This window comes from Myotis myotis, unplaced genomic scaffold (genome assembly GCF_014108235.1).
Source record: "Myotis myotis isolate mMyoMyo1 unplaced genomic scaffold, mMyoMyo1.p scaffold_m19_p_15, whole genome shotgun sequence".
Classification (NCBI taxonomy): Eukaryota; Metazoa; Chordata; class Mammalia; order Chiroptera; family Vespertilionidae; genus Myotis; species Myotis myotis.
This window is the reverse complement of record NW_023416319.1, coordinates 19522986-19546246: the sequence shown is the minus strand read 5'-3', so window position 1 is coordinate 19546246 and position 23261 is coordinate 19522986. Positions and strand designations below refer to the sequence as shown.

The 23261-nt window shown below is 54.2% G+C and overlaps 1 protein-coding gene across 1 annotated transcript; it reads right to left on the bottom strand.

The window, feature by feature from the left end:
* Positions 1-598: 598 nt before the first annotated feature.
* LOXL4 (lysyl oxidase like 4) lies at positions 599-21331 on the bottom strand. Its single transcript, XM_036336406.1, has 15 exons — positions 21250-21331; positions 16292-16606; positions 15549-15727; positions 14267-14472; positions 12883-12921; positions 12519-12738; positions 11551-11734; positions 11237-11391; positions 10365-10532; positions 9142-9304; positions 6652-6895; positions 5437-5552; positions 4404-4540; positions 3898-4009; positions 599-1869 (listed from the first exon to the last, which is right to left on the bottom strand). Exons 2-15 carry the CDS (start codon positions 16572-16574, stop codon positions 1799-1801), a joined length of 2277 nt encoding a protein of 758 aa, XP_036192299.1. The 5' UTR covers positions 16575-16606; positions 21250-21331; the 3' UTR covers positions 599-1798.
* Positions 21332-23261: the final 1930 nt, after the last annotated feature.

Sequence of the window (23261 nt, the reverse complement as noted above, 5' to 3'; positions counted from 1 at the left end):
CTAGCTGCACATTCTTTCACAGACCATTAGCTGCATGTGCGAGTATAATGTTGTTACTGTTTGGGAGATGTTTGCTGGCTCCAACAGGAAATCAGTCCTTCCCTTGTTTACCTAAACTGCTGTGCCAAAATATAATGCTCCCTCTGCCTAATGAAGGAGATGAGGGAGTTGAAAAGAGAGAAGGTAGAGGAGAAGGAAGAAAGCATGTCTTTGTATTCATAGAGTGTACCCCAGAGCACGTCCCTTTTTACTCTCTAAGGAGGGGGTGGCACTCATGATATGGGGAGGGGGGAGCAAGAGTGGGACACACTATTGTAAATCTGCATCCATTTATTTAGACTTTGCAGCCTCAGTTATAAAAGTTTACAGTCCCTGGGCTTGACCTTCTTGCCGCCTACCTTTCATCCCTTAACCTTTCTAACCCATGTTTCAGCACTGAGCCTGGGGAGGGAATTGGGAAGCAGACAGTAGGCTGATATCTGATCAGAGAAATGTAGTGGGGCCTTGTGTGCCCTGTGCAGCCTGGTCATCAGCTCAGTGGGAGTGAAAGGAGTGAAGTTGGAGCACTGCGAACTACAAAGAATCACAGTCAGCCTTGTTTTTGTAACAGTCAATAGTGAAAAACCTTTATTGGCACTGGGCTGTCAGACCTGTAAGGATCATCTTTTAAGTGTGTCTAAGTGGAGAAAAGATAAGAATCATGTCCAAGAAGACCCTGGGATTTTATACTACCTGAGCAAGAGCATATTGTAGCTACATCAAGAAGGGATGGTGGCCTTTCCTAGATTTAGTCTTAATCTAGGTTTAGGGTTAACTAAATTAAATGTTCCCTCATAGTCTCCTCTCCCCCACTCTACCAGACCTGTCTTCTTATTCCTACAGAGATGAGTGGCTTATTTGACTGATGCTCTTTCCATTGCAAAAACGTATTCAATGCAAAGTTCCCTTCAGAAACTTGGTTGAGACCTGAAATTTAGGCCATTCCTGAGATGCACAGTGATCTTGAGGGGGACATTTTGTTGCCTGCCCAGGTATATGGCACATAGTTTTTCCTTGGCAGACTTTCTGCTTTTTTTCTTTTATTGCTCTGCAGGAAGGCCCTGTCTGGTCACTTCTGCAAATCTTGCCCCTTCTCAAGCACTCAGCAACTGGTGGTGTTGGCCCATCAGGAGATAAGGGGATGCCTGAGGCCTACACTTCCAGGGATATTAGAAACACCAATATGTACAGTAGGATAAAGGTAAGGGCCCTAAGGAACAGAGTAGGCAGGTGAGTTCTAAATGAGATACAGATCAAGCAAGGCAATGAATTCACAAACTTCTCTGCCAGTTGTGACATTGACACAAATTGTGTTGCTTTGATCTGCTTGCAGAGAGCTAACCCCACCTCCTGTGTATTGCCCCTGTCTTCTCCTCCAAGACATGTGCAAAGCACTATTTAAGGTGGGGGACTGGACCATAGTCCATCCCCAAGGAACTGATTGCTCCTGACCCAGGAACTCAGGGCCAAAATCCAAGAAAGATTGGGTCTCCTTATGCAAGAAGAGCTTAGCTGCACAAAGCCTGGAGAGTCATAGTCCATAGACCAAAGGCCCTTAGGGGACAGGCCTAGAGCCATCCCAAGGGAGCAGTACCATCCTGGTTTGGTGATCTTGCCATCAAAAGGCTTCCTGAGCAATTCTTGGCGCCCCTTGGCACTGGCCCATTTCCCTCTGAGTCAGGGTTCTGTGAAGGGCACGGCTCCAATAAGCTGAGGTATCTGGTGTGTGGGCAGCAGCTGGCAATGTGCAGTGATGGCTTCAGATGAGGTTGTTCCTCAGACGCTGCTCCTGCTCCAGGGAGAGCTCTGCATTGGCTCGGTATGAATCTCCTGTGGGCCAAAGGAAAACAGGTCAGTGACCAACCCACCACAGTCTCATCCTTTCCCTGACAGCTTCACAAACACACGGACATTCTGCTGACCTCATGCTTTACATCAGGTTGGTCCTGGGCACAGACCCCAATTCATTCTATAGAAACAGACCGACAGGTGTGTGGTTTCAGGGACATTGGGATAAATAGGCTATTGGATGGAAACAGTTGTGCTGGTTACTCTCCTTTGCCCCCTCCAGATTCAGTCTCTACCCTGATTTGTCCTCTCTGTGTCCTGGAGAACTGACCCCTAGATTGCCTCACCCTGATCTCATCCTCTGGTTTCTGGTTGATTTAGGTCAGTGGAAAGCAACAGCCAGGGATGGAGGGGGTGGAAGGAGAGAAGGTGGGTATTTCTTCCCTTGTTGTGGCAGTGATGGTCTACTGTAACTCCCGGCCAGGTTCTCCCTCATCCACAGCTCTAGCTTTCATCTGGCTCCAGGATACCCTCTCCCCTTCAAGCCTAAAGGTGGATAGTTTTCCACTCTTGGCTTATCCCTGAATGTCTCAATGCCCCTTGTTTCCTTAGTCTTACTCGCACCTCTATAAATAGTCTGTTTATTAAATAACTTCAACTCTCATTCAAGCATGCTGTCTCTTCTGCAGGGATACTGACTAGAACGGCATTGTTTTTCTTTCCTTCCTCACTGTCCTGTGCCTTGCAGCCTGCTGCCAGCATTGTGGAGGATCTGCTGTCTCCATATGCACAGCGTCAGATTCCAATTCCTGATTCCTCACACTCCTGTCTCATTGAATGGCTGCGAAGTTGACTCAGTCACACACATGCAAACCTTAGCTATTTCTTCTTCCTCTTCTCATTGTCTTCCATCTGTTATCAGATATCTTTTGAAACATAAATCTGATGTTTTTGCCCCCTTGACTATAATTTATTCATGGTTCCCAGAAGCCCACTGGATAAAGTATTTTATTAGCAGGAACCATCACAACCCTCTGCAGTCAACCTTAGTGGGTTTGAAGTACAATAGAGAAAGATTCTGAGGTGGTGACTTCCTCACTGTCTTACAGATAAAGTGGTTGGAGTTGAATTTGGACTCAAAGAAGCCTTTTATAAGCCAAATCCTATGCTCTTCCTCCTCCTCCTCCCTTCCTTGACTTCTGTCCCTCCTTTGAAACCCAGCTCAAACATCACTTCCTTTGGGTTGTTGCTTTCTGTCTCTGCTTGTTCAACATTTAGTTCATACCAGTTTGGGGTACTCAGTAGTATTGGGGTTATCTATTTGCATGTCTGCTTGCCCTATTTGACAATGAACTGTGCATCTCCTATATATGTTTCTAGTGCCTGGCTGAGTGTTCAACATAGACGGAGGTCTTAGTAAATGTTTGTTAACTGAATGGACAAGTCTGCCCCACCCCACATACTACAAGTGTGGATGTGAACACACAGCCCATAGCAAATACAACCTTTTTAAAACTTTAAGATGGAATTGCTCCCTTTCTTCATAGACAAGTAGAGCAACCACCTCCTTACTCTGTCCCCACTGGATCATTGCTTCCTCTTTTGTCTGAAACTGCCAATCCCACAACTGCCCTGCGCCCTGTTGTGCATGGTCCCTTTCTGGCAAGCAGTAATCACAGCTGGAGGCAGATCTGAGGGACTTCTACTTTTGCCTGTGAGACAGCTTACGACGGAGGCCACTAATAAAGACCATATGAAAGGGAGGGAAAAGTAATCAACTGGAATAAGGAAATCCTGACATGGCTTGAGTAACAGGAAAGACTCTAGGACAGATGGAAACCCGTTTACAATCCAAACAGCCTTAGGACAAAGGGATATAGAAAGAAGTAGCTATTGGGTGAGGCTTGGTAGTCTGATTAGTTTGTTCTGCAAATCTTCCTGTGAAGGCGTCAAATTCAGCTCTGTTCCACACCCAGCCTTTTACACACACCTTCAAGTCACACAGTCCATTTGGAGTCTTCCAGCTCCCCAAGCCCATAGAGGGCTGGTCCCCTGGTGGCTCGCAGTTACCTGTGTGGCAGTTGTGCAGCCAGACCTGGTGCCCATTATATTTGCAACGGCATTGCATCATGTTGTTGGAGAAATCAGACTCTGCCACCTCGTATTTGGGGTTCACGACCACCTGGAGCGAGAGGAGGGGACAGCTGAAAACTGGTGATTTGACTCCTGAGTTGCTAGTGACTGGAATAACCTTTACATTTTGTGTAGTTCTACAAAGCATGTTTATATTCTTTAATTAATCCTCACAGCCACCCAGGAGGTAGACATGAATGTCCCTATTTTACAAATGGGGACTGAAAAGTCACGACTGAGAAGCTGTGACTGCCTGTTGAATCAGGACTCGAACCCAGGCCCTCCGGATCCTGTCAGTGTTCTTTCCCCTGCAGCACACACAGCCTCTTCGAGGGCCAGGCCTGTGGGAGACCTTGACCTTATGATACTCTTTTACCGCAGGGAAGCATTGGAACATCTGGAGGAAATGGACTTCCTGTGGGGAGTCCCATGAGCCCCCTTACCTGAAAAATGTAGTCCCCGGGCCCCACGTCTGTGATATCCACCCACTGGCAGTCAATGTCATGCCGGTAGGTGTCCCAGCAGCCAACGGTCACTCCCTGTTCTCCAAAGTTGGCACATGCGTAGCGCCGCTGCAGTCCTGTAAGGAAGGGTACTGCGTTATTTGAGGCACTGCTTTAGGCATTTGGGACTACGCACTCTGCTAGGTCTTTCACATACTTTATCATATAGTCTCACACTAGCCTTACCAAGCAGGTCTTACATGCAGTCAGATTAACCTGCCTCAGTATCAGCCAGAGATCCAGCACTGCAACAAACCCCATCTGAGACAGAGGTTCTTCCTTTGGATGCTCTAGTCCAGTGGTTCTCAACCTTCTGGCCCTTTAAATACAGTTCCTCATGTTGTGACCCAACCATAAAATTATTTTCGTTGCTACTTCATAACTGTAATGTTGCTACTGTTATGAATCATAATGTAAATATCTGATATGCAGGATGGTCTTAGGCGACCCCTGTGAAAGGGTCGTTTGACCGCCAAAGGGGTCGCGACCCACAGGTTGAGAACCGCTGCTCTAGTGGAAAGCCTTTTTGGCCTAGGAAATGTGGTTGGAAGATTCCAGCTCTACTGAGCTACATTTGTCCCTCCGTCCATCCATCCCTCAGGAGCCAGTGTTTACCATGCCTTTTCCTAAGGGCTAGGAATTGTGGGTATGCAAATGGGAATCAGACAATCCATGCCCTCAAAGAATTTAGCAGAGATGAGACAGGTCTGCAACTATTATCTGAAATAGGAAAGTGTTAAGTATTTTAAAGCTGGTACAAAGTGTGGGGTGGGAATGCAGAGGAAGGAGAGACCTTCCACCTAAGATTTCAGAAGGTAGGGAATCGATCATTTTGAAATGCCTTGCGTGCTGACAGTTGCCAAGCCAGAGTCCCTAGGTGCCAGGGGCTATTGAGCAGGGCAGAGGGGAACCTGACCCCAGGAAGGGTGATGACTATAACAGGAAGCGGATATGCTGACAGGAAGCCACATACCTGCAGGGCAATTTGTGTCCTCCAGACAGAAGCTGGCCTTGTGCCCCTCAGCCACCTTGGAGCCATTGAGAGTGAGTAGGTCATAGTGGGTGAAGACCTCAATGCTGTGGTAATGCCTGCGGAAGGGGCAGAGCTGTCAGTGTAGCAGCAACAGAAGAGGGTCCTCTCTGGAGAAGTTGGCAGGGAAGATTGAGGACTAGGCCCCATCATTACCCAGAGGAGAATGTTATAATAGCAGGGCAGTGCCCTTCTCCCAAACCCGAGATTAGTGACATATGGCCTACCTTCTTGGCTCCCCTGCCCAGCAGCAAGGCACAGCTGCCCCATTACCTAGGGTCTTACCCCAGTGAGAAGTGAAGTCTCTGCCTTGGTAGCCTCCACAGGCCAGGCCTGGCTTCAAGGCCTGATCGGGAGGTGGAAGGAAGGGGCACTTCCAGGGGACCAGCCTAGGAGCTGAGCTGCTGAGAGGGTGCTTACTGTGCTCCCTGTCAGCCTGGGAAATTGCTACCATTGTTTCCAATCCAGTTCTAATGACAGCTCTCCACGCTGTAAGGAAGGGAGCTTATTATCTCACAAGGCCAAGTCCGAGTGGTTGCCCATTCCTCTCAGCGTTCCCCACCCACGGCCCTGTCCTAAAGAAAAAAAGCCACTTTTCCATTCTGCTTTGTCACAGGCATTGTCTCTCCTCCTGTCTGGGCTGGGGACTCCTGATAGGAAAGAATGTTCATTGTCTCCTTTTAGCTCTTCTTTGGGGACCTTGCTTTGCTGCTGCAGAAACCAGCAAGCTTTTCCTGCAGAGCCAGCATCCTGAATGGGATGTCTATTTTGGGTCTGCAGGTTTCTAGGAGTTCCCACTTCACATGGCTTTTAAAGACAAGGCCTCAGGTCCCACATAGAAAAATTGTCCAATATCATCCTAACAGAGACCAGCCCTGGTGGCAGTAATGGCTCTGTTGGATGTTACTGTGGGAAATGGACCCCATGAACACCATCAACATGGGCACATCCAGGGCTGGCGAGAGCAATGGAGAGGGTGAGCTGATGTTGCTGGGATTCCCTATTGCCTCCTGGAGGCAAGGTCAGTAAGGCCTCTAGGAAGGAGGCTCTTACCCAGAGCGCGCACCCCTCCCAGGAAAGTGTGCCTGAGGCCAGGCAGGCTTGGCCCCTGGCCCCTGCTCTTTGTCCCTGTAGAGTCATGGCACGGCAGTCACTAACATGTGGCACTGGTGCCAAATCCAGCTGTGGCGGCCTGTCTTGGGACGGAAGTCAGCCCGGCCCAGGTTGAAGATCTGTGAGGAGAAGCGCAACAGGCGCCGGTGTCCGTAGGGCCAGTCCATGTGGTCAGCAGACTTGGAGAGGCAGTTCTCTTCGTGGGCGCAGTAGAGCTGGCTGAGTGGGCGGTCCTCCAAGTAGGCCGTCTCCTGCACTAGCTGGGCGTTCATCACAAGGTCTGGAGCACCTGGACGCAGAGGGCATGTGGGGATGCACAGGTTGGAAGGCAGCTGTTTGGGCTCCCTTGGTAGGCTTGCCCCCAGACTAAGCTCTTTTGGGGACCCCAGAAGGGTAGGGTGGCTTAGGAGTCAGGAGATGTGAGTTCTAGTCACAAAGGAACAATCCATTGCCCTAACCCTGGAGGCAGTTACAGTGTCAAGGTTAAGCTTGCTGGTTTTGGGACCAGGCCACCTAGGTTCATGTCTTGGCTTAATTTCTGGCTACACCATTAACTAGCTCTGTGAATTGCTTAACCTTTTTGTCTCTCATTTTCCTCATCTGGAAGATGAGGATAATAATAGCGATATTAATGCCATAATACCTGTAAGGTGCTTAGATCATTGGGCTGCGATAGGCATGTAATTGATGTAAGCTAGTATTTCTTTTGTAAAATGCTTCTCAGCCTGTCTGCCTTTGTGTCGCTTAGCTCCGATAACCTCTCAGTAAGCACTGCTTGGTTACCTCCGCTCAGTCACTCTCTCTGGAACTCAGTTCCTTCAGTGTAAGGGTTGGGGGAGGGGAAGGGGGGGCAATTGGGAGGGTTAATCTCCAAGCCTGCTCCTGATCTACCATTCTGGTTCATTCTGCTGCAGTTCCTAGGCCTGCGCCTTCTCCACAATCTCTGTTCTAACCTGATCGCTCCCATGGGTGTTCATACCAGGGCATCCTATGCGTTCCCCTCTGAGGCATCATGGCCATTTCTGGTGCTTTTCTGTGCATAAAAGTTCACGTGCTGGAGCCTGTGTCTTGATAAACTGCTCAGTGCCTCTCCCGCTCCCTTCCTGCCACAGCGGCTCTTACCCTCCTGGGAAGCCACATCCTCCTCTCATTGCTGTCCCTCGCGTGTGACAACACAGATGTGGAGATCCACAGCTGTTGCCATGTAACATCAAGAGAGAAAAGTTGCCTGTTCTCAATGCTTGTCGTGCAAAAACAGGGTTCCAGTTCAGATTTTTGGCAGAGGCATCATATGGGTGAGCCTGTGTGCTGGCTACCCTGCGATGGAAACACGCCCTGAGGGTGGGAGTGGGGAAACGGCTGGGTGGCTATATGATGCCTGTGCTAGCACTAAAAATGCACTGGAAATTCCTGGGGTATGTTTTGGAGAGAGTCAGGGTGTGTCCCAAAGGAAAGAGAGAGAGCTTTCAGAGAGAATGAGAAGAGAGAGTAAAGGAAAGAAAGAAATGAGAAAAATCACAGAGGACTAATAGGGTGGCCACAGAGGCAGCAGGAGGCTGTGCTAAGCTATTGTGAAGCTTCGAGTGTGTTCAGGAGCAGAGCTGTCATTCCCAGAAAGGGAGTGAGTGGGGAGCAGGCCCCCAATGTGCCGTGAGCCTTGGTGTAGGCTCACCCCGGTGTCCCATCACCCTGCAGGGCAGGGTGTGCTGTTAGGCCCAGTTTTCTTCCAGGTTCACTGGACAGAGAAAGCCCTAAAGCTCACTGACAAGGTTAAGGATGTCTTGGCATTGAAGCCTGGTTGGGAAGAAGGTCAAGAGGCCACTTGGGTTGGTGCCAGCCTCTAGCCTTTGGACTAGATATACGTAGTTATCCTGGCACAGACCTGGTCGGCAGATGTCAAACAGATGCTGCTGCCCCCAGAATCAGTGCGTGGGACGGACTGATGCCTGAGAATGGCCTTGGCCTGTAGCCTTTTGGGTGAATCCCAGAGCTCAGGAGAATACACAGGGAGTCTGAGGCCCACATGTCCGCACATTTATGTACCCTCCACAACAGCTTTCAAACTTTTCCCTTACTACAAACTGCAGTAAGAAATATATGTCATGCCATTAGTACACATATACGTAATTCCAAGAAAAATACTGCCCTTACTAAATGTAACTCATTCTGTGGGTTTCTATTCTGTTTCTTTTTCTTTTTTAACTGTTAGTCATGATATGAACATTGGAAAACACTGTTGTATATCCTTATATTTACACACATTCTCTGTTTTAATTCTCACAATGACTCCATGGAATGGGCTGGGCAGAGTTGGCCACCCTGTGTGAACTGACTTGGCCACACACAGCTGATAACTGGCAGAGCTGGTACTCCAAGTCCAGCCCTCCTTCCACTCCCACCCTGCTGACCTGGAGCTGGGACCTACCTTGATAGCACCCAGCCTCAGAGCCATCCCTGAGGGAGAGAGGTGTAGGCTTGCTTTGGGGGGAGCCAGGCCTGCCTGCCCCACGGCCCCATGGGCCCTCTCTTACTCACTGTCTGTGCAGGAGACTCCCGCTGAGCCGCGCCCCGTGCTTTGGGGGCAGTGCACTGGTCCGTGCCTTTGACACTGCTGCAGGGCCAGCTCTGTGCCTGAGCAGCGCACCCCGCTCATCACCACTTCTTCGGCCCCCGCTGTCCCCTGCCAGTACCAGGTGTCCTAAGAAAACAGCCAGCATCACCCAGTCAGGGTTGAGAGGTACCTTTGGAGTCATCTGACTCCCATCTATGGCTTGGACCTGTCAGAACACCCCCACCATGCGGTGCCCAGCCTCCGCCTGGAAACCTTTAGTGATGGAGCAGCCCAGGCCACTTTGGACCCCTCTGATAATAGCCATTTCTTCCATGTAGCGAGGCAGAAATACATTGTTTGCGGCTTCCACATCCCATGGCCCTGCTCCCATCCCTCTCCCACCTGGCAGCCCTCAGCTCTTTGAAGAGGAGGGTCCTGTTCCCTTCCTGCCCGCCCAGGCGGCCTGTCCCAGTTCCCAGCCCCAGATGGCCGGCTGTGCTCAGGGTTGGCCCCGGTTTGCCAGATGAGGTGTGCCCAGCATGCCCGGTAGCCAGCACAGTGCAGTTGAAGAGTTTTGCCCATTGCAGTTAAAGCCTCTTGACTTTGTTGCCTTGATACCTTTTGACTCTATCCACTTGTTTCTACCAGGACTGCCACTTGCCTGGTCCCAGCCAGCATCATTTCCCACCTGGGCTACGGCAACACTGTTTCCTGAGCATGTTTCCCTGTAGTCACATTAGTCCCCACCCCTGCTGTTTGCCAAAGAGCAAGGAAGAAATCTTTTAAAAATCTGCGCTGTAGGCTTTGAATGGTCTTGCCCCTGCCTCCTCCACCCTCACCCTTCACATCACTCGCCCTTACTCGCCACACCCCGCTCCCTGATTTCCGCTGCAGAGAGGAGCTTCCTCTGGCCACAGGACTTTGCATGGGCTGTTTATTCCTCTCCAGCTCCTCGGCCTAACTTCTGTTTGTCTTTCTGCAGACACAATCATGTGTCTGTTGTGTGAACGTTGTGTTAATGACTGTCTCCCTCCCTGGGCTGACTGCTCTATGAGGAAGGATCTGTCTTCACCACAGCATTCCCAGCACCCAGCATTACATTCGCCCAGTTTCACTCAGTAATTAGTTGTTGAATGAATGAATGAATGAATGGATGGATGGTTAGTAGCTTTAGCACAGGAAGTTTGGGAGCAAGACAGGGACCTACCTTGATAGCATGGCTGGCAAAACCCAGGCCGAGCTGTCGGCAGGTCACCATGGCTTCGGTGAGCCCCCAGTGGTCACTGCACACGGTCCCCCAGCGTCGGACCCCATTCACCTCCACCTGCACCTCCACCACACCCTCCTCGGGGTTGCGCCCGCCAGCCAAGCGCACCTGCGATGGTCAGAGGTGTGTGAGAAGCAGGGTGGCCTCAGGAGGGGGAGCTCGGGATTTGCAGGCCAGCTCGCTGTGCTGCCCTGACATGACACTTCCCTCTCTGGGTTCGCCCTAATGTCCCTGTCTGCTCGAGAAATATGACTCAAGCGCCTGTTCCCGGGGCTCCTTTTCCAGTACTTGCCCTCCTTCTATCTGAAATCCTACCATTAATGGCAACTCGCCAATTGCTGAGGATTTCATACCAACCGTCCCACTCACAGTGACCCTGTGAGACAGTTGCCCATTTTACAGAAGAGAGAACCAAGGTCAGAGACTCAGAGACTTGCCCACCGTCCACATTAGCATGACAGTGAACTCCGATCACCCTCGAAGCCTCCCAGTGCCACTCCCCAGCTGACAGCCCTGCAGCCCTCCGCCCTCTGCACCTTTCACCTCAACTTTACAGGGATCCAGAGAGAGTGTAATGGGAGGGGACAGCCACCTAGAGTTCCCGCTGTCCTGAGGGGCTGTGGGCCAGGCCAGGGCAGACTCGGGAGAGGCGAGGCTCTCTAGGCTGGCTCCCAGGCAAGGCCAGCTGGGCCCAAAGCAGGAGCACTAGCTGCCTCTCGCCAACCCCTCCCCCTGGCTCCATGCGGCGTCCTGGGGCTATCTGAGGGCTTCCCCAGTCCCCAGCCCGAGGCCATGCCCAGGCCTGAGCTCACCTGATTCTGGAAGCCCATGTTTGGGACATTGCACCTGACAGCAGCATCATTCTCATGTTGACAACCATTAGGGGACCCGTCCAGGGCGGGGCATTCACTGAGGGTCCGCTCAGACCCCTTGCAGCGCACCTCACTCATGTGGATGAGCCCCAGCCCTACAGAGGGAGGGAGAGAAATGCCACTGGGGCTCCACCTCTGCAGCCCCACCACAGAGGGGGGAGTTTCTGTCCTGGGCCCGGGCACCCCAGGACCACCAAGGAATGGACCAGTAGCACTCCCAGGCCCCACCCCCCACCCCAGACCTCCTCGCTCACCTTGGCCCATCTGGGCCCCAAAGAGGACCTCCCGAGCAGAGCCGAAGCCAAGCTGGCGGCACACGACGCTGGCGGAGATGAGGTTCCACCCGTGGTCACAGACTGTACCCCACTGGCGGTTCTTGAGCACTTCCACCCGGCCCTCACCCACCTGGGCCCCGGAGCGGAGGCGCACCCTTGGCTCCTGCTGGGCAAGAACAGCTTCAGGGAGGGCGAAGGAGGAGGGACGGGCTGAGCCCTACAGGCTGGGCAGAGACACTGACTCTGCCCATAACTATTATCTCGAATAAGCTGTTTTTCTCAACCTCCCTAAGAGCCACGACGATATGACAGTAAGAACAAAGTCCAGCTCTGAGGAAAGGGCCTTAGGAGCGGGTCCCTGCACTTCACAACCCTGCCACCTGGTCACCAGGCCAGTCCCTGCCTCGCGCCAGCCTCTGCTTCTGTGTCCCTTGGGGCCGAACTAGATCAACGCTTCCCAAAGGGATCCGTGGAGTGGTTTTAGAGACATGCAGGGACATGGCATTAATTAAACTGTCTCACAGAGTGGGGAAGCTATTTCCGTTGTGAGTCTCTTCCCTTCCTTCCTTTCATCCGGAGACCACCTCCTGGGTGCTGCCCTGCCCTGTCTGTACCACCTCACCAGCACTTGCTCATTGCTTTTTATAACAAAGGGCCAGGCTCAGGTTCAATATGGGATATAGCTACAATGTAATTACTGTTTTTATGGTTACCTTCTATTCATAGCAGGTGATGTCAGTCTTCCATTTATGGTAGGGTTATAAACGGTCCCTTTTAAATACATCCAGGGTACCACCACTCTGTGCACCGACCCCTCCTTGATAGGGGATAGGGGCCACTGTCCCTCCTCCTGCCTGTCCTGGACTTCTCACCCATCCTTCCCAAAGGCAGGGTGCTGCTAAAAGGGGCCTGTGCCTCCCTGCCAGGTGCAGGCACCCGGGACCCACCTCTGCCCGGGACTCCTTGCGTCCAGGCTTGGCCTTCAGAGGGCGGAAGCGGGGCCCTGCCACACAGCTGACCACAGCGTGCATGCCACCCAGGCAGGCCGGCCGCGGCTTGCCCCGAGCTGGCGCCACCTGCACCTGGCAGCTGGCTATGTGGGGCTCCGTCCCCAGGCAGTTGACCCGGTGGATCCAGAAGGAATTCTTCTGGGCCAAGCTCTTCAGCCTGGAAGACAGGGAGACTGCGGGTGGGGGAGGGGTTGAGGGAAGCTCAGGACTCAGGAAGGCAAGACATTGGGGAGCAGGGAGGGGAGGGAGGCCCTTCCTGCCACAACCCTCTGCCACCCTTCCCCAAGGGTACACTCCTCACCTAAACCTGGGATCCCTCATCTTCGAATCCCAGACTTTCCTGGAGGAGAGAAAACAGTGGGGAGTGGAGTGGGTGCAGAAGTCCTACCCGTCACCCTGGCTCCTCCCAGTTGTCCCTGAGTCTGCACCTGAGACTTCACAGTTTAAAAACTTGCCCACAGGTCCTATCTCAGTGCTGAGCTTCACAGCAGCCCTGAGAGGCGACCACCTCACAGATATCCATGACCTCCATTTCACAGGGAAGGAAAGCAGGGCCCAGCATGCTGTCTTGACGTATCAATCCCAATGTAGGGTCTCTGTTGCACTGGGTGCCCCCCGGGGCAGGCAGCTCCCAGCTTGCCCTCTCCCCATGCCAATTGGAGGGGCGCCTTTAGGGAGCACCCTGAAAAAAGGGACCCAGGGAAGAGGTCCTCTGGGGACAGGTGGAGGTTGAAGGCCTTGCTGGTGGCGGCTGCCCACCCAGAGGCTATAATCAGGGCTGCCCTCCTCATGGGTGGTAAGCAAGTCAGCCAGGCCCAGATGTGCAATTACTAGGTGGTGGGGAGTCAGGGGCCCCCATGTCAGTCACCCCAAGGCTGGAATCGAGTGGGTCCTCAGGACCAGGGTCATCTAAGTCAGAGTCACAGGACAGAGCGACTAAAAGTGGTTGGGGACGGCAAGGGCGGGTGGCTCAGCTGTGCTGTGGGAGATTCCTCCCCTGAGGAGGAACAGTCTTCACCCCACAGAGCTGGGAGAGCTGCCTGGCCCGCAGACGGGCTGATGCAATCCTGCGACAGCTGTCACGTTTCTGACAGAGGATTTTATGTCTGTGCTCCACCCCACGCCTTGCTCACACACAACCCAGCTGAGGCCTGGCTTGGATGAGAGTTGAGGAAATTCACTGGGCAAAGGTGAGACAGTTCCTCGCAGGTTGGATAGCTGAGGCTCAGGTGCCCTGCCTAGGCCCCACCGCTAGGCAGGCAGAGCTGAGACCAGAACTCAAGAGGTCTGTCCTTGCGGGCAGCATTGTAAGGCTCTTCAGTAAAGTCTACTTTGTAAATCGGGGACACACTTTTACATCCCATTGTTTTTATGTGGGAGTGTTCTGTGCTATTCTTTGTTTCGGTTAGTTTCTGGCTGTTTCTAGGCATCTCCCAACGTTCATCCTCACCTTCCTCTTAATTATTCTGTGGGATCCATCACCCAGGAGATCCAGGAACATTCCTCATTTGGGCCTGTTTCCCTCCCAGTCCCCACACCCACTGCATGACCTGCCGTAGACACACCCAACCCTGACAACCTCACGGACCTCTGCCAGGTCCCACGTGTGTCACACGCACGCACTCACACATGCCCCTGCCCCGCAAGCCCACCTCCCCCACACCCTCCCCCAGCTGACCTCCTACCTGTAGTAGTGACTGTTGACAGGCGCCTCACTGGGGAAGCCCAGCATCCCGCACACCACCTTGCTGTTGTTCCTGGTCCAGCCCTGGTCACACACCTGCCGCCAGTGGCCCTCGTACTTCACCTCCACGGCTCCCTCGGTCACCGGGCTCTGCCGCTTGGCACTGGCAAGGATGGGTTTGAGCCGCACCTCCTCCAGCCGCCGGCCCTGCAGGGTGCATGGGCACCGTGGGCCGGGATTCCTGCCCCGCTGAGCCCACTGCAGGTCTTCGTTGGGGGAGTTGGGGCTCAGAGCGCTTAGAGATCACCCTACACAGCCCCCTCACAGGACAGGCCGGGAAACTGAGGCCCAGACAGGGGGAGGCATTCATCCAAGGCCACGTGATGAGCATGAGGCAGAACCTTGGTGTGTTTAGGGTCCTTTCCTCACTCTAGAGCAGTGGTTCTCAGCCTTCTGGCCCTTTAAATACAGTTCCTCATGTTGTGGTGACCCCCAACCATAAAATTATTTTCGTTGCTACTTCATAACTGTAATGTTGCTACTGTTATGAATCGTAATGTAAATATCTGATATGCAGGATGGTCTTAGGCGACCCCTGTGAAAGGGTCGTTTGACCGCCAAAGGGGTTGCGACCCACAGGTTGAGAACCGCTGCTCTAGAGGGAAGCAGGCAGGTCTGCACCCTCCCTGGGGTCAGGATGGGAGCTCTTGGAATTGGGGGGCTTCCACCAGGCATAGAAGAGCCTTCCTCCTCCACTAGGGAGATCTGAGGATGGCCAGACCTTGAGACAGCCAACAGGATCCTTTGGCCCAGGAGACCCCCACCTTAGCCCCGGGGTGACTTAGACCATGGCGAGCCCCCATCCTGGCCTGCAGCATATAGGCTCTCTGGCAGAGGATGGTAGGAGCCTGGACCTGCCCTGCCTGCTCCTGTTGTTTGACTTGGGCTGTTTTTAGCTCGGGGTTGTTTGTGCCGGGAAGAGGCAGCAATTGTGGCCAGGCCTTGTGGGTGAGGCAGCCCCTTGCCCCGCTGCTGCCTCCCTTATGGGGAGCAGCTTCAGTGATTCCCAGCAGGCCCAGCCTCTGGTTCCCTGGCCTCCCCCCCCCCCCCCCCGCCCCCAAGCTGGGACCCTCTGTCCATGCACCAACAGGAGTCGGGGCCAGGATGCTTCTCAGCCCAGGCTCTGCTCTCTTTCCCCTTTCTCCTCCAGGTTCATTACCAGGAGGCTCCCTGTCCCCTGACCCAATGCTTGGCTCAGACCAGGGCCTGAAAAGCCTCCTCACCTGGGGCCCAAGGGCATTGGAGACTCTCTCAGAAAGGTAGCCGCGCTGGCGCTGGGGTTGGCACACCACCCCGACGTCCTCTGAGTGGCTGCAGTCACTGACACCCCAGCCATTAGACCCGCACTGGCCCAGGGAGCTTTCTGTGCCCACACAGCGCACATTGTCCAGCCAGATGGGTCCTGAGGGGGAGGGGACAGACAGGTGGTGCTCAGGGGCAAGCACAGAGAGACAGGCCATGAGTTGTGCCTCCTGGATAGTTACAGACTTTCCTCTTAAACTCTAAGCAGAAAGTGGGGTGGAGAGAGGAGAGGATTTGGTTCTCCTGGGATTTATTTATAACCTGCTTACTGCCTCCTCTTGGCATCAGGTTCTGTAGAATCTTTTTGGAAAACGCCAGATCGGTCTAGTAATTAGATTAACCTGTTCACCCATTCATCCATTAATCTAGTCATGCAACAACATTTGTTAAGCACCCACTGTGTGCCAATCACTATGTTCAAGGAAGTTAGTTGAGGGGCTGTGATCATGGCAATAGTGGTGGCCTCACTGCAAGCAAGAATGGGAGGCTCAGAGCAGGGGGCACTTCAGCTGAGGCACTCAGGACTGGCCTCATGGAGGAGGTCATTGGGCTGGGAATTAAAGGACGGGTGGGATGTTTTTTTGTAGGAGCCTCAGAGAGCCCAGCCCCTGAGAGAAGCCCACTACCATTTCCTTGTCATGTTGCTTGGCAGCTTGTCACTCACCCTCCCCTGGGCCATACTTGGCACTGTGGGCCCAGGTCAGGGCACCCTCAAAGCCCAGCTGGCGGCAGGCTACTGTGGCCTCCTGGAGAGCGAAGTCGTCATCACACACAGTGCCCCACTGGCCCTGGTACAGCACCTCCAGGCGGCCCTCCTCCGGCCTGCTTCCTGGGCCCACCAGCCGCAGCTTCGTGGTACCCGGCGACTGCGACCTGCTGAGAGGGGCCTGGCCCAGGAGCTGGCACAGCAGGAGCAGGGAGAGGGTAGCTGGTGGGGACCACATCATGGTGACTTCACGGACAGCTGAGGCCAAGGCACCTGGGGAATGAGTCAAAAGGACAATGATCACCACCTACCTCTGGTCTCAGGCAGAGACAAAACATGGCAGGGCCCCTCCAGTGTGTGCATATGTGTGTGTGCGTGCGTGTGTGTATGCTGGCACTGACTGAGTCTGAGGTTAGTCAATTTGGTTCAAACCCACCACTCATTAGCCATGTGACCTTGAGTTTAACTTTACCGAGTCTCAAACTCCTCACCTGCAAAATGGGGATAATAATTCCTATCTTGCACTGTTGTTGTGAGTGTTAAATAAAACACTGTATGTGAAGTGCATAGCACAAGCCTACCACATGGTAAGTGCTCAGTAAACAGTTATTCTTGATACAGTTTTATATATAAACTAGAGGCCTGGTGCACGAATTCATGCACAGCTGGGGTCCCTCGGCCTGGCTGGCGAATGGGGCCGATTGGGCCAGCGGGCCAGGAGGAGTGACTGCAGGAGGTTGGCTGTGGGAGTGCACTGACCACCAGGGGGCAGCTCCCGGGTTGAGCGTCTACCCCCTGGTGGTCAGTGTGCATCATAGCGACCGGTTGTTTGGTCACTTAGGCTTTTATATATATAGACAGAGGAGGTGACTTACCCTTGGAGTCATGGGGGAGACCCCAAGGACCAGAAATATCTACTCCAGGGGAACTTCCCTCACCTGCCTTTTGACATTCCCAACACCCTGACCACCCTCACCACAAAAGGCGCATGGGATGCTGGAGCAGAAAGGGTCATTTGAGGGGAGTCTAGGCCTCTACCACTCATTTGCTGTGTGACTTGGGGATGTCTTTTAAACTCTCTAGGCCCTGATCCTGTATTTTGAAAGTGAGGAGGCTGAACCAATACAGCATGGGGCAAAAGTAGGCTTACAGTTGTTTGTATGGAAAATATACAATAATTAAGAAATAATAATAATAATAATACAAGAATAAACTGTGTTTCCCATATTCACAACTCTAAATCTACTTTTGCCCCACCCTGTATTGTCCAGTATCTCCTTGAGCTGGGAAGTCTGTGAAATCCTTACGCCCTTGCTCTAGGTCCAGCTAGGTGCGTGATTTGTACACGGATTCAACAAACATCTGTGGAATACTTGCTTCAGGCCAACTATTAGGTCAGGTGCTGGGACACTGATGTGAAGATGTCAATGCTACTCCCCGCTCTCATGAAGCCCAGAGAAGAGGAATTAGGGGAGGCTTTCTGAGAAGGGGCAGTTCACCAGGGCCTTGTTAGAGGAATGAGTTCTCCCAGATGGGAAAACTCTGCATTTCAGGTACAGAGAACAGAATGGGTAAAGGAGGGGAGAGGAGAAGAGGTGCAAGAGCAGAGGGGGGGACAGGGTAGAGGGACAGGCTAGGCCAGTAGATCAAGGGCCTTGTGTATCACGAAGGGTTTGTCCTTCATCCCGCAGGAAGTGAGGGACCCTGGGAGGGTTAGGCGGTGACCATCCACCAGAGAGAGGGCTCCTGCCTTCAGGAGGCTGTAAGCAGATGCTCTTTGAGTCCTTAACGGGGATGAGGTTGGGGCTGATCCTCTCTCTCTCATGTGTTAGCAGCCTTGGGCCTGGGACTAGGCTTGGAGAGGAGCATTGAGGAGAAGGTTACAGCGGATTAGAGCTGTCAGTGTCTGCAGCCATCAGTGCCAAATTCCTCCATGGCCATGGCCAGGCTCTGCTGCGGATGGGGCTGAGGCTGCCTGGAGCGGTGGATGGAGAAAGTTGGGTTCTTGGCTCCCTGTTCAGGCTTGCACCATAAGAGAACACGTTCTCGGGGCGGGGGGTGGGGGGGGGGTGGGGGTGAGGCCTGCCACTCTATTCCCCACAGGCTGGTATTTGCTGAGAATTGCTCATTCCTTGCTGCACCCAGCCCCTCTGCCATCAGCTGCCCAGCCTGCTTTGGCCAGCCCAGGACTGGGTAGAGTGGGCCCTAGAACGAAGCTCCACTAAAAAGGGGAAGGGACTTTGTGTTGTGCCCCTGGTGCCCAGAATAGAGTAGGCATGGAGGTGGCACCCAGGAAATATCCGTGGTTGCATGGATTTGAGGTGGCATAGCTCAGCACTCAAGTGTACAGATGGAGCCAGACTGCCTGGCCTCGTAATCCACCTCTGTCCCTTGGTGTCTGGGTGGTCTTGGGCAAGAGGCTTAGTTTCTCAGAGCCACAGTTTCCTCTCTGTAAAATGGGGATAATAATAGCACCTACCTCGCAGGATTCTTGCCAAGGTTAAATGAATGAATACATCTTGACCCTTAGGTGAGCAAGCTCTCAACTGACACATTAACTGTTAGTAACAGCAACTATAACAGCTGCTATAGCACCATAGTTTGGTTCTAGCTCTTCTTTGGATAAAGAAGGAATGGAGGCCACATCCTAACTTGACAGCAAGTCCCTGGGACCCTTCTTGCAACATCTTCCAGCTTTGCCTCTTTTCCCTCTGAGCCCAGGATCTCCTCTCTCCACTTCCCAAAGCCCTGTGTTGCCTCCCTCCCTTTCTCACTGCTGAAGTCTCTTCCTGCCCTGCCCCTCCTGTAATTCCTTTCCAGACCTAAACACTGGTTTCTTCACATCACTACCCACTCAGAAGCCTGGTGGGGTACTCCCAGCTGTTTCTGTCACTGCCTGGGATGTTCCCTTTCCCTCCTCCATCACCCCTAAAGGGGAGGTAGACAGCTAGGGACTGAGCCAAACTGAAGTCACTGTGGGTAGGGGCCTTCCACAGATGATGAGAGAGGATGGGAAGGTGTTAGGACCCAGTGGTCACCATAAGAGACCATGTTCTCAGGAGGGGGGAGTCTGGCCTGAGAAAGTAGACTGCTTGCTATCCCAGGAGTCAGGATGTTCCTCACTCTGCCACCAAAGTGTTATGTGACTTGAGTCAGGCACCTTCCTCTCTCTGAGAGGGGGTGGCACTAGAGGGTCCCCCTCTGTAGGACGTGCTCTGATGGGCTGTGGAGTAGGTTGGGCAGGTCTGCCTGTGGCTGATGTCCCACAGCATCATGGAGGTCTTATTAGAAGCTGTGGACAGTCCTGGACCAACTGGCTCCCTCCCCTCCAAGGGGACGCCCTAGAGGCAGGGGTGGGCTCCTGCTGCAGGACCTGGGTGCGAGGCCAGGGCAGCTCCCTTCCATGAGAGCTGCCCAGGGGAGTCAGGTGCAGGGGGCACCCTCTTCCCAGCCCTCCTGCCACTGCAGGTCCCGCTGCAGCTCTTGCTCGCACCCAACTTGTCTCCTCACGTTCCCCAAAGTGTCCTTCAATTCCCAGCCGCTAAGCCGTGGCTCCCACTGTTCCTTCTACTTGGAGTGGCCTTTCCCTCTACTTCAGCTTGTTAGATTCCTACAACACCCAGCTCAAAAGCTACCCCTCCATTCAGCCCTCCTAGGCCCCGTCCTCCTAGCACTTGGTGTGTTTGCTTCCTGCCTCCACAGCCAGTGTCCACAGTGTCTCCCATAGCTGGTCCTCCAGGGCAGAGCACAGGAAAGAGGACCAGGCTGAGGAGCCTCCCTTAGCGAAGGAAACAGCCTCACACGGCGCCCTTTTCCCAGGGAAGGAAGAGACAGAGTGAGAGGAAGGATGGAGTGGGGGTTAATAATAATTATATAACACAGAGGTACTTATTGAATACTTATCTCCACTCTGCAGACGAGAAGATGAGGCCCAGAGAAGCTAAGTAACTTGCCCAACCAGGTCTCAAACCCAGGCAGCCTATTTCCAGAAGCCAGGCTGGTAGCGTGAGGGATGGAGGTTGGAGGAGGAGGGGGAGAAGGACGGGTGGCAGGGAAATGAATGAAATTCCACCCTGTTCCTGGTTGATTTATGACCTGCTGAGGTGTGAGGGTACTGGGGTAGGTGCCAGCACTTAGTGCAAACAAATGACAGACCCAGGACCCTGCCAGCTTGAAGCAGAGAGGCACCTGGTGCAGGTGCCGGGAGGAGACTCGCACCTGCCCGCCTCGGGAGGACTGGGAATGCCCAGGGGTGCTCAGGAGGTAGCATTGGGGATGCTGCTCTGGTGGGCACCAGCCTTGGGATACTCGACCTCTTTGCAAATGGGGTGGGGCTTCCCCTCTCAGCTCTGACACCTTCCCTGGGATCACGGATTATGTGACCTGAAGCAGTGCCAGCAAATGGTCTCTGAGCCCTACCTGTCCACCCATAGCACCTGGGAGTTGAAGCCCTCAGCCCAGGCTGCATTCCCTGCCGGCCCTTCCCCTTCCCCTCTCCCCTTCCCTAATCAGCCCTGATCTGGTTAGTTGGAGAGCCTGGCTCTGCCCTGCTTCTTAGTCCCCCAAGTCACAGGAGTGACATCTGAACCTGCCTTGCCCCTTCCCCTGCCTCCTCCCCGGTGAGAAGACAGAGACATGGTTACATTCAGCGCACTCACAAACAAGACGCGCAGGCACCCTGAGGCCAGGGCGGGCCTGGGGCCAAGCTTCCCGAACTTGGAGACTTCCACTGGAAGCAAAGGAGACTTCCTTTGGCGAGCGACTGGGAGCTAGGCTGCCCCATCCATGGGATCGCCATCCCTCCCAGCTCAGCCTTCAGGAACCCTCAGAGGCTTGCAGACCCACAGAGAGAAGGAAGCAGACAGACAGACAGGACAGCTAGACGGACCCAGGGCCAGGGTCAGGCGGGAGCTCACCAGCTGGAGCGCAGATGGTCCGGGACTGGACTGGGCGGGCGCTGCGGCGAAGCAGCGCTAACGGGCCTCCTGGGGCGCCTGGGGCCCTTTTATCCCGCTGGGCCGCGGGGGCCCCCCACCCTGCGGGCCGCGGAGGAGGCCCCGCCCCCGAGCGGCCCTGGAGGAGGCGGGCGCCCCGCCCCAGGTCCCCCCTCCCGCCCTATGTCCACCCCCCTCCGCCGGGAGACGGGCCAGGGTGGCCAGGTGCCAGCCCGCATAGGTTGTGTCGTGGCCCCACCGGCCTGGGAAATCCCTGGGTCGAGGAGCTGCGGGGTCGGAGGGGAACTGTTTTCTTTGGAGGAAACTGGCGCTGCTGCAGGACGGCTGGTGGGAGGATCTGAGTCCCCGGGAGGACTGCGCTCATCAGCCAGGAGTGCGAGTGCGTAAGTCCCTGTCTGAGGGGCAGTTTCCTCTGCCAAATCGGGTGATAGACCTACCCCCAGAGCTGACCGGGGAATTACATTCAGTGCGTCCGGGTCAGCGTGCTCCTTCCCATGGAAGTGCCTCCTAGTCAGTCCTGGGGTGCTTGGTTATTTCGGGGTGCGGGCAGGGCGCTGGGTTCAGGTGGTCCACATGGTGTGGAGCAGGTGGGCTCTCTTCGGAGTAACAGCAGTCCTCTCCGTTGATTGGTCTCTCAGAGTTTATTGACTACTGCGCGGGCGGCACGGAGGCCTCTGTTCTGCCCATTGTACAGTTGAGAACACTGAGTCCCAAGAGACACGACTTGCTCCCAAGTCACCAGGAGAACTTAAATCCTCCCCTACAACCCGGTCCAGAGTGGAAGGAGGCAGTCCTGGCCCCTTGAGAGGCTCCTGGGGGAGGGTTGTGTGGAGGGTGGGATGGGGGGAGGCTGTGGAATAAAACAAAAGTAGAAAAGGCTGAAAGCACAGAGTCCCATCAGCTTAGCTGAGCACTCAGATGCCAGTCCCTTTCCTCCAAATTCTCTTCCACAGTCCGGGTCCCTCCCAGTGCCTCAGTACCCCCATCTGTAAAATGGGGCAGAGTGCTCACCTCCCAGCTTCCTCTCAAGGCTCAGATCAGTACAGTCTGGCTCCCCCTCCTCCCCCAACCTTGCCCGAGTGTCTTCCAAAGGCTCATTCATTCAGCAAACCTTTATTGATTTTCTCCTACGTGCTAGACAGGGTGCTGGAGTGCTAGACACTGCAGAGGGGTGGAGGGTGGAGGGGCCTTCCCAGTCTGGTTCGGGAGACAGATGTGTAAACAAACGCTACCACAGGCAGAGAGTGATAAGAGCTAGGGTGGCAAAGTGGACCTTTTTGATCCCTGGGTGACACACTGACTTAGCTGCCAGAGAGCTGCCATCCACCCCTGGCCAACCGTGTCCCAGATGTCCCCCCAGTGCCCCTGCCCTGCCCCAGCTGGGCCCAAAGCATTCCCTGGGATGAATCAACAGGAAAGAATGCTCCAGCCGGGGGTCAGTAGCAGCAGCAGCAGCCCCGCCCCGCCCCCATGGACAATGAGGCAGCTGTGGGCTGTGGTGCCAGGTATGCCTTGGCTGCCTCCCCAAGCCCAGCCACCTCTCATGCCTGGCCAGGAACAACACGGAGGGCTCAGAAACGTGGTGGGCCCCGCCTGTTGCCAATCACCAGCTTGGCCTGGCCGCCCAAAGCTAAAAATACCCTGGAAGCCAGGGCTGGCCCAGGCCAGAGCCCAGGGAATGAGTGGATGTTGCCCGGAAGTCTTTTAACTGCAAAATTCAGGGCAGAGGCTGAGGCGGGGGAGCAGTGAGCCCCCTCCTTGAGAAGTGAGGGGCTCCGGTCCCAGGCCCAGACCCGTGACTTACTAGTGGGGGATTGTCTCAGCTGAGTGGCCATCTTCTCATCCTTAAATGCTATTGCTGTGAGGGTCAAATGGGACAATTCCGTTCATCTCAATAAGCTTTGAGTGATGGAGACTGCCTGCTTGCTCCTTCATGCTTGGCTGTGCTCAGGGCCTCAGCAGCATCCAGACCC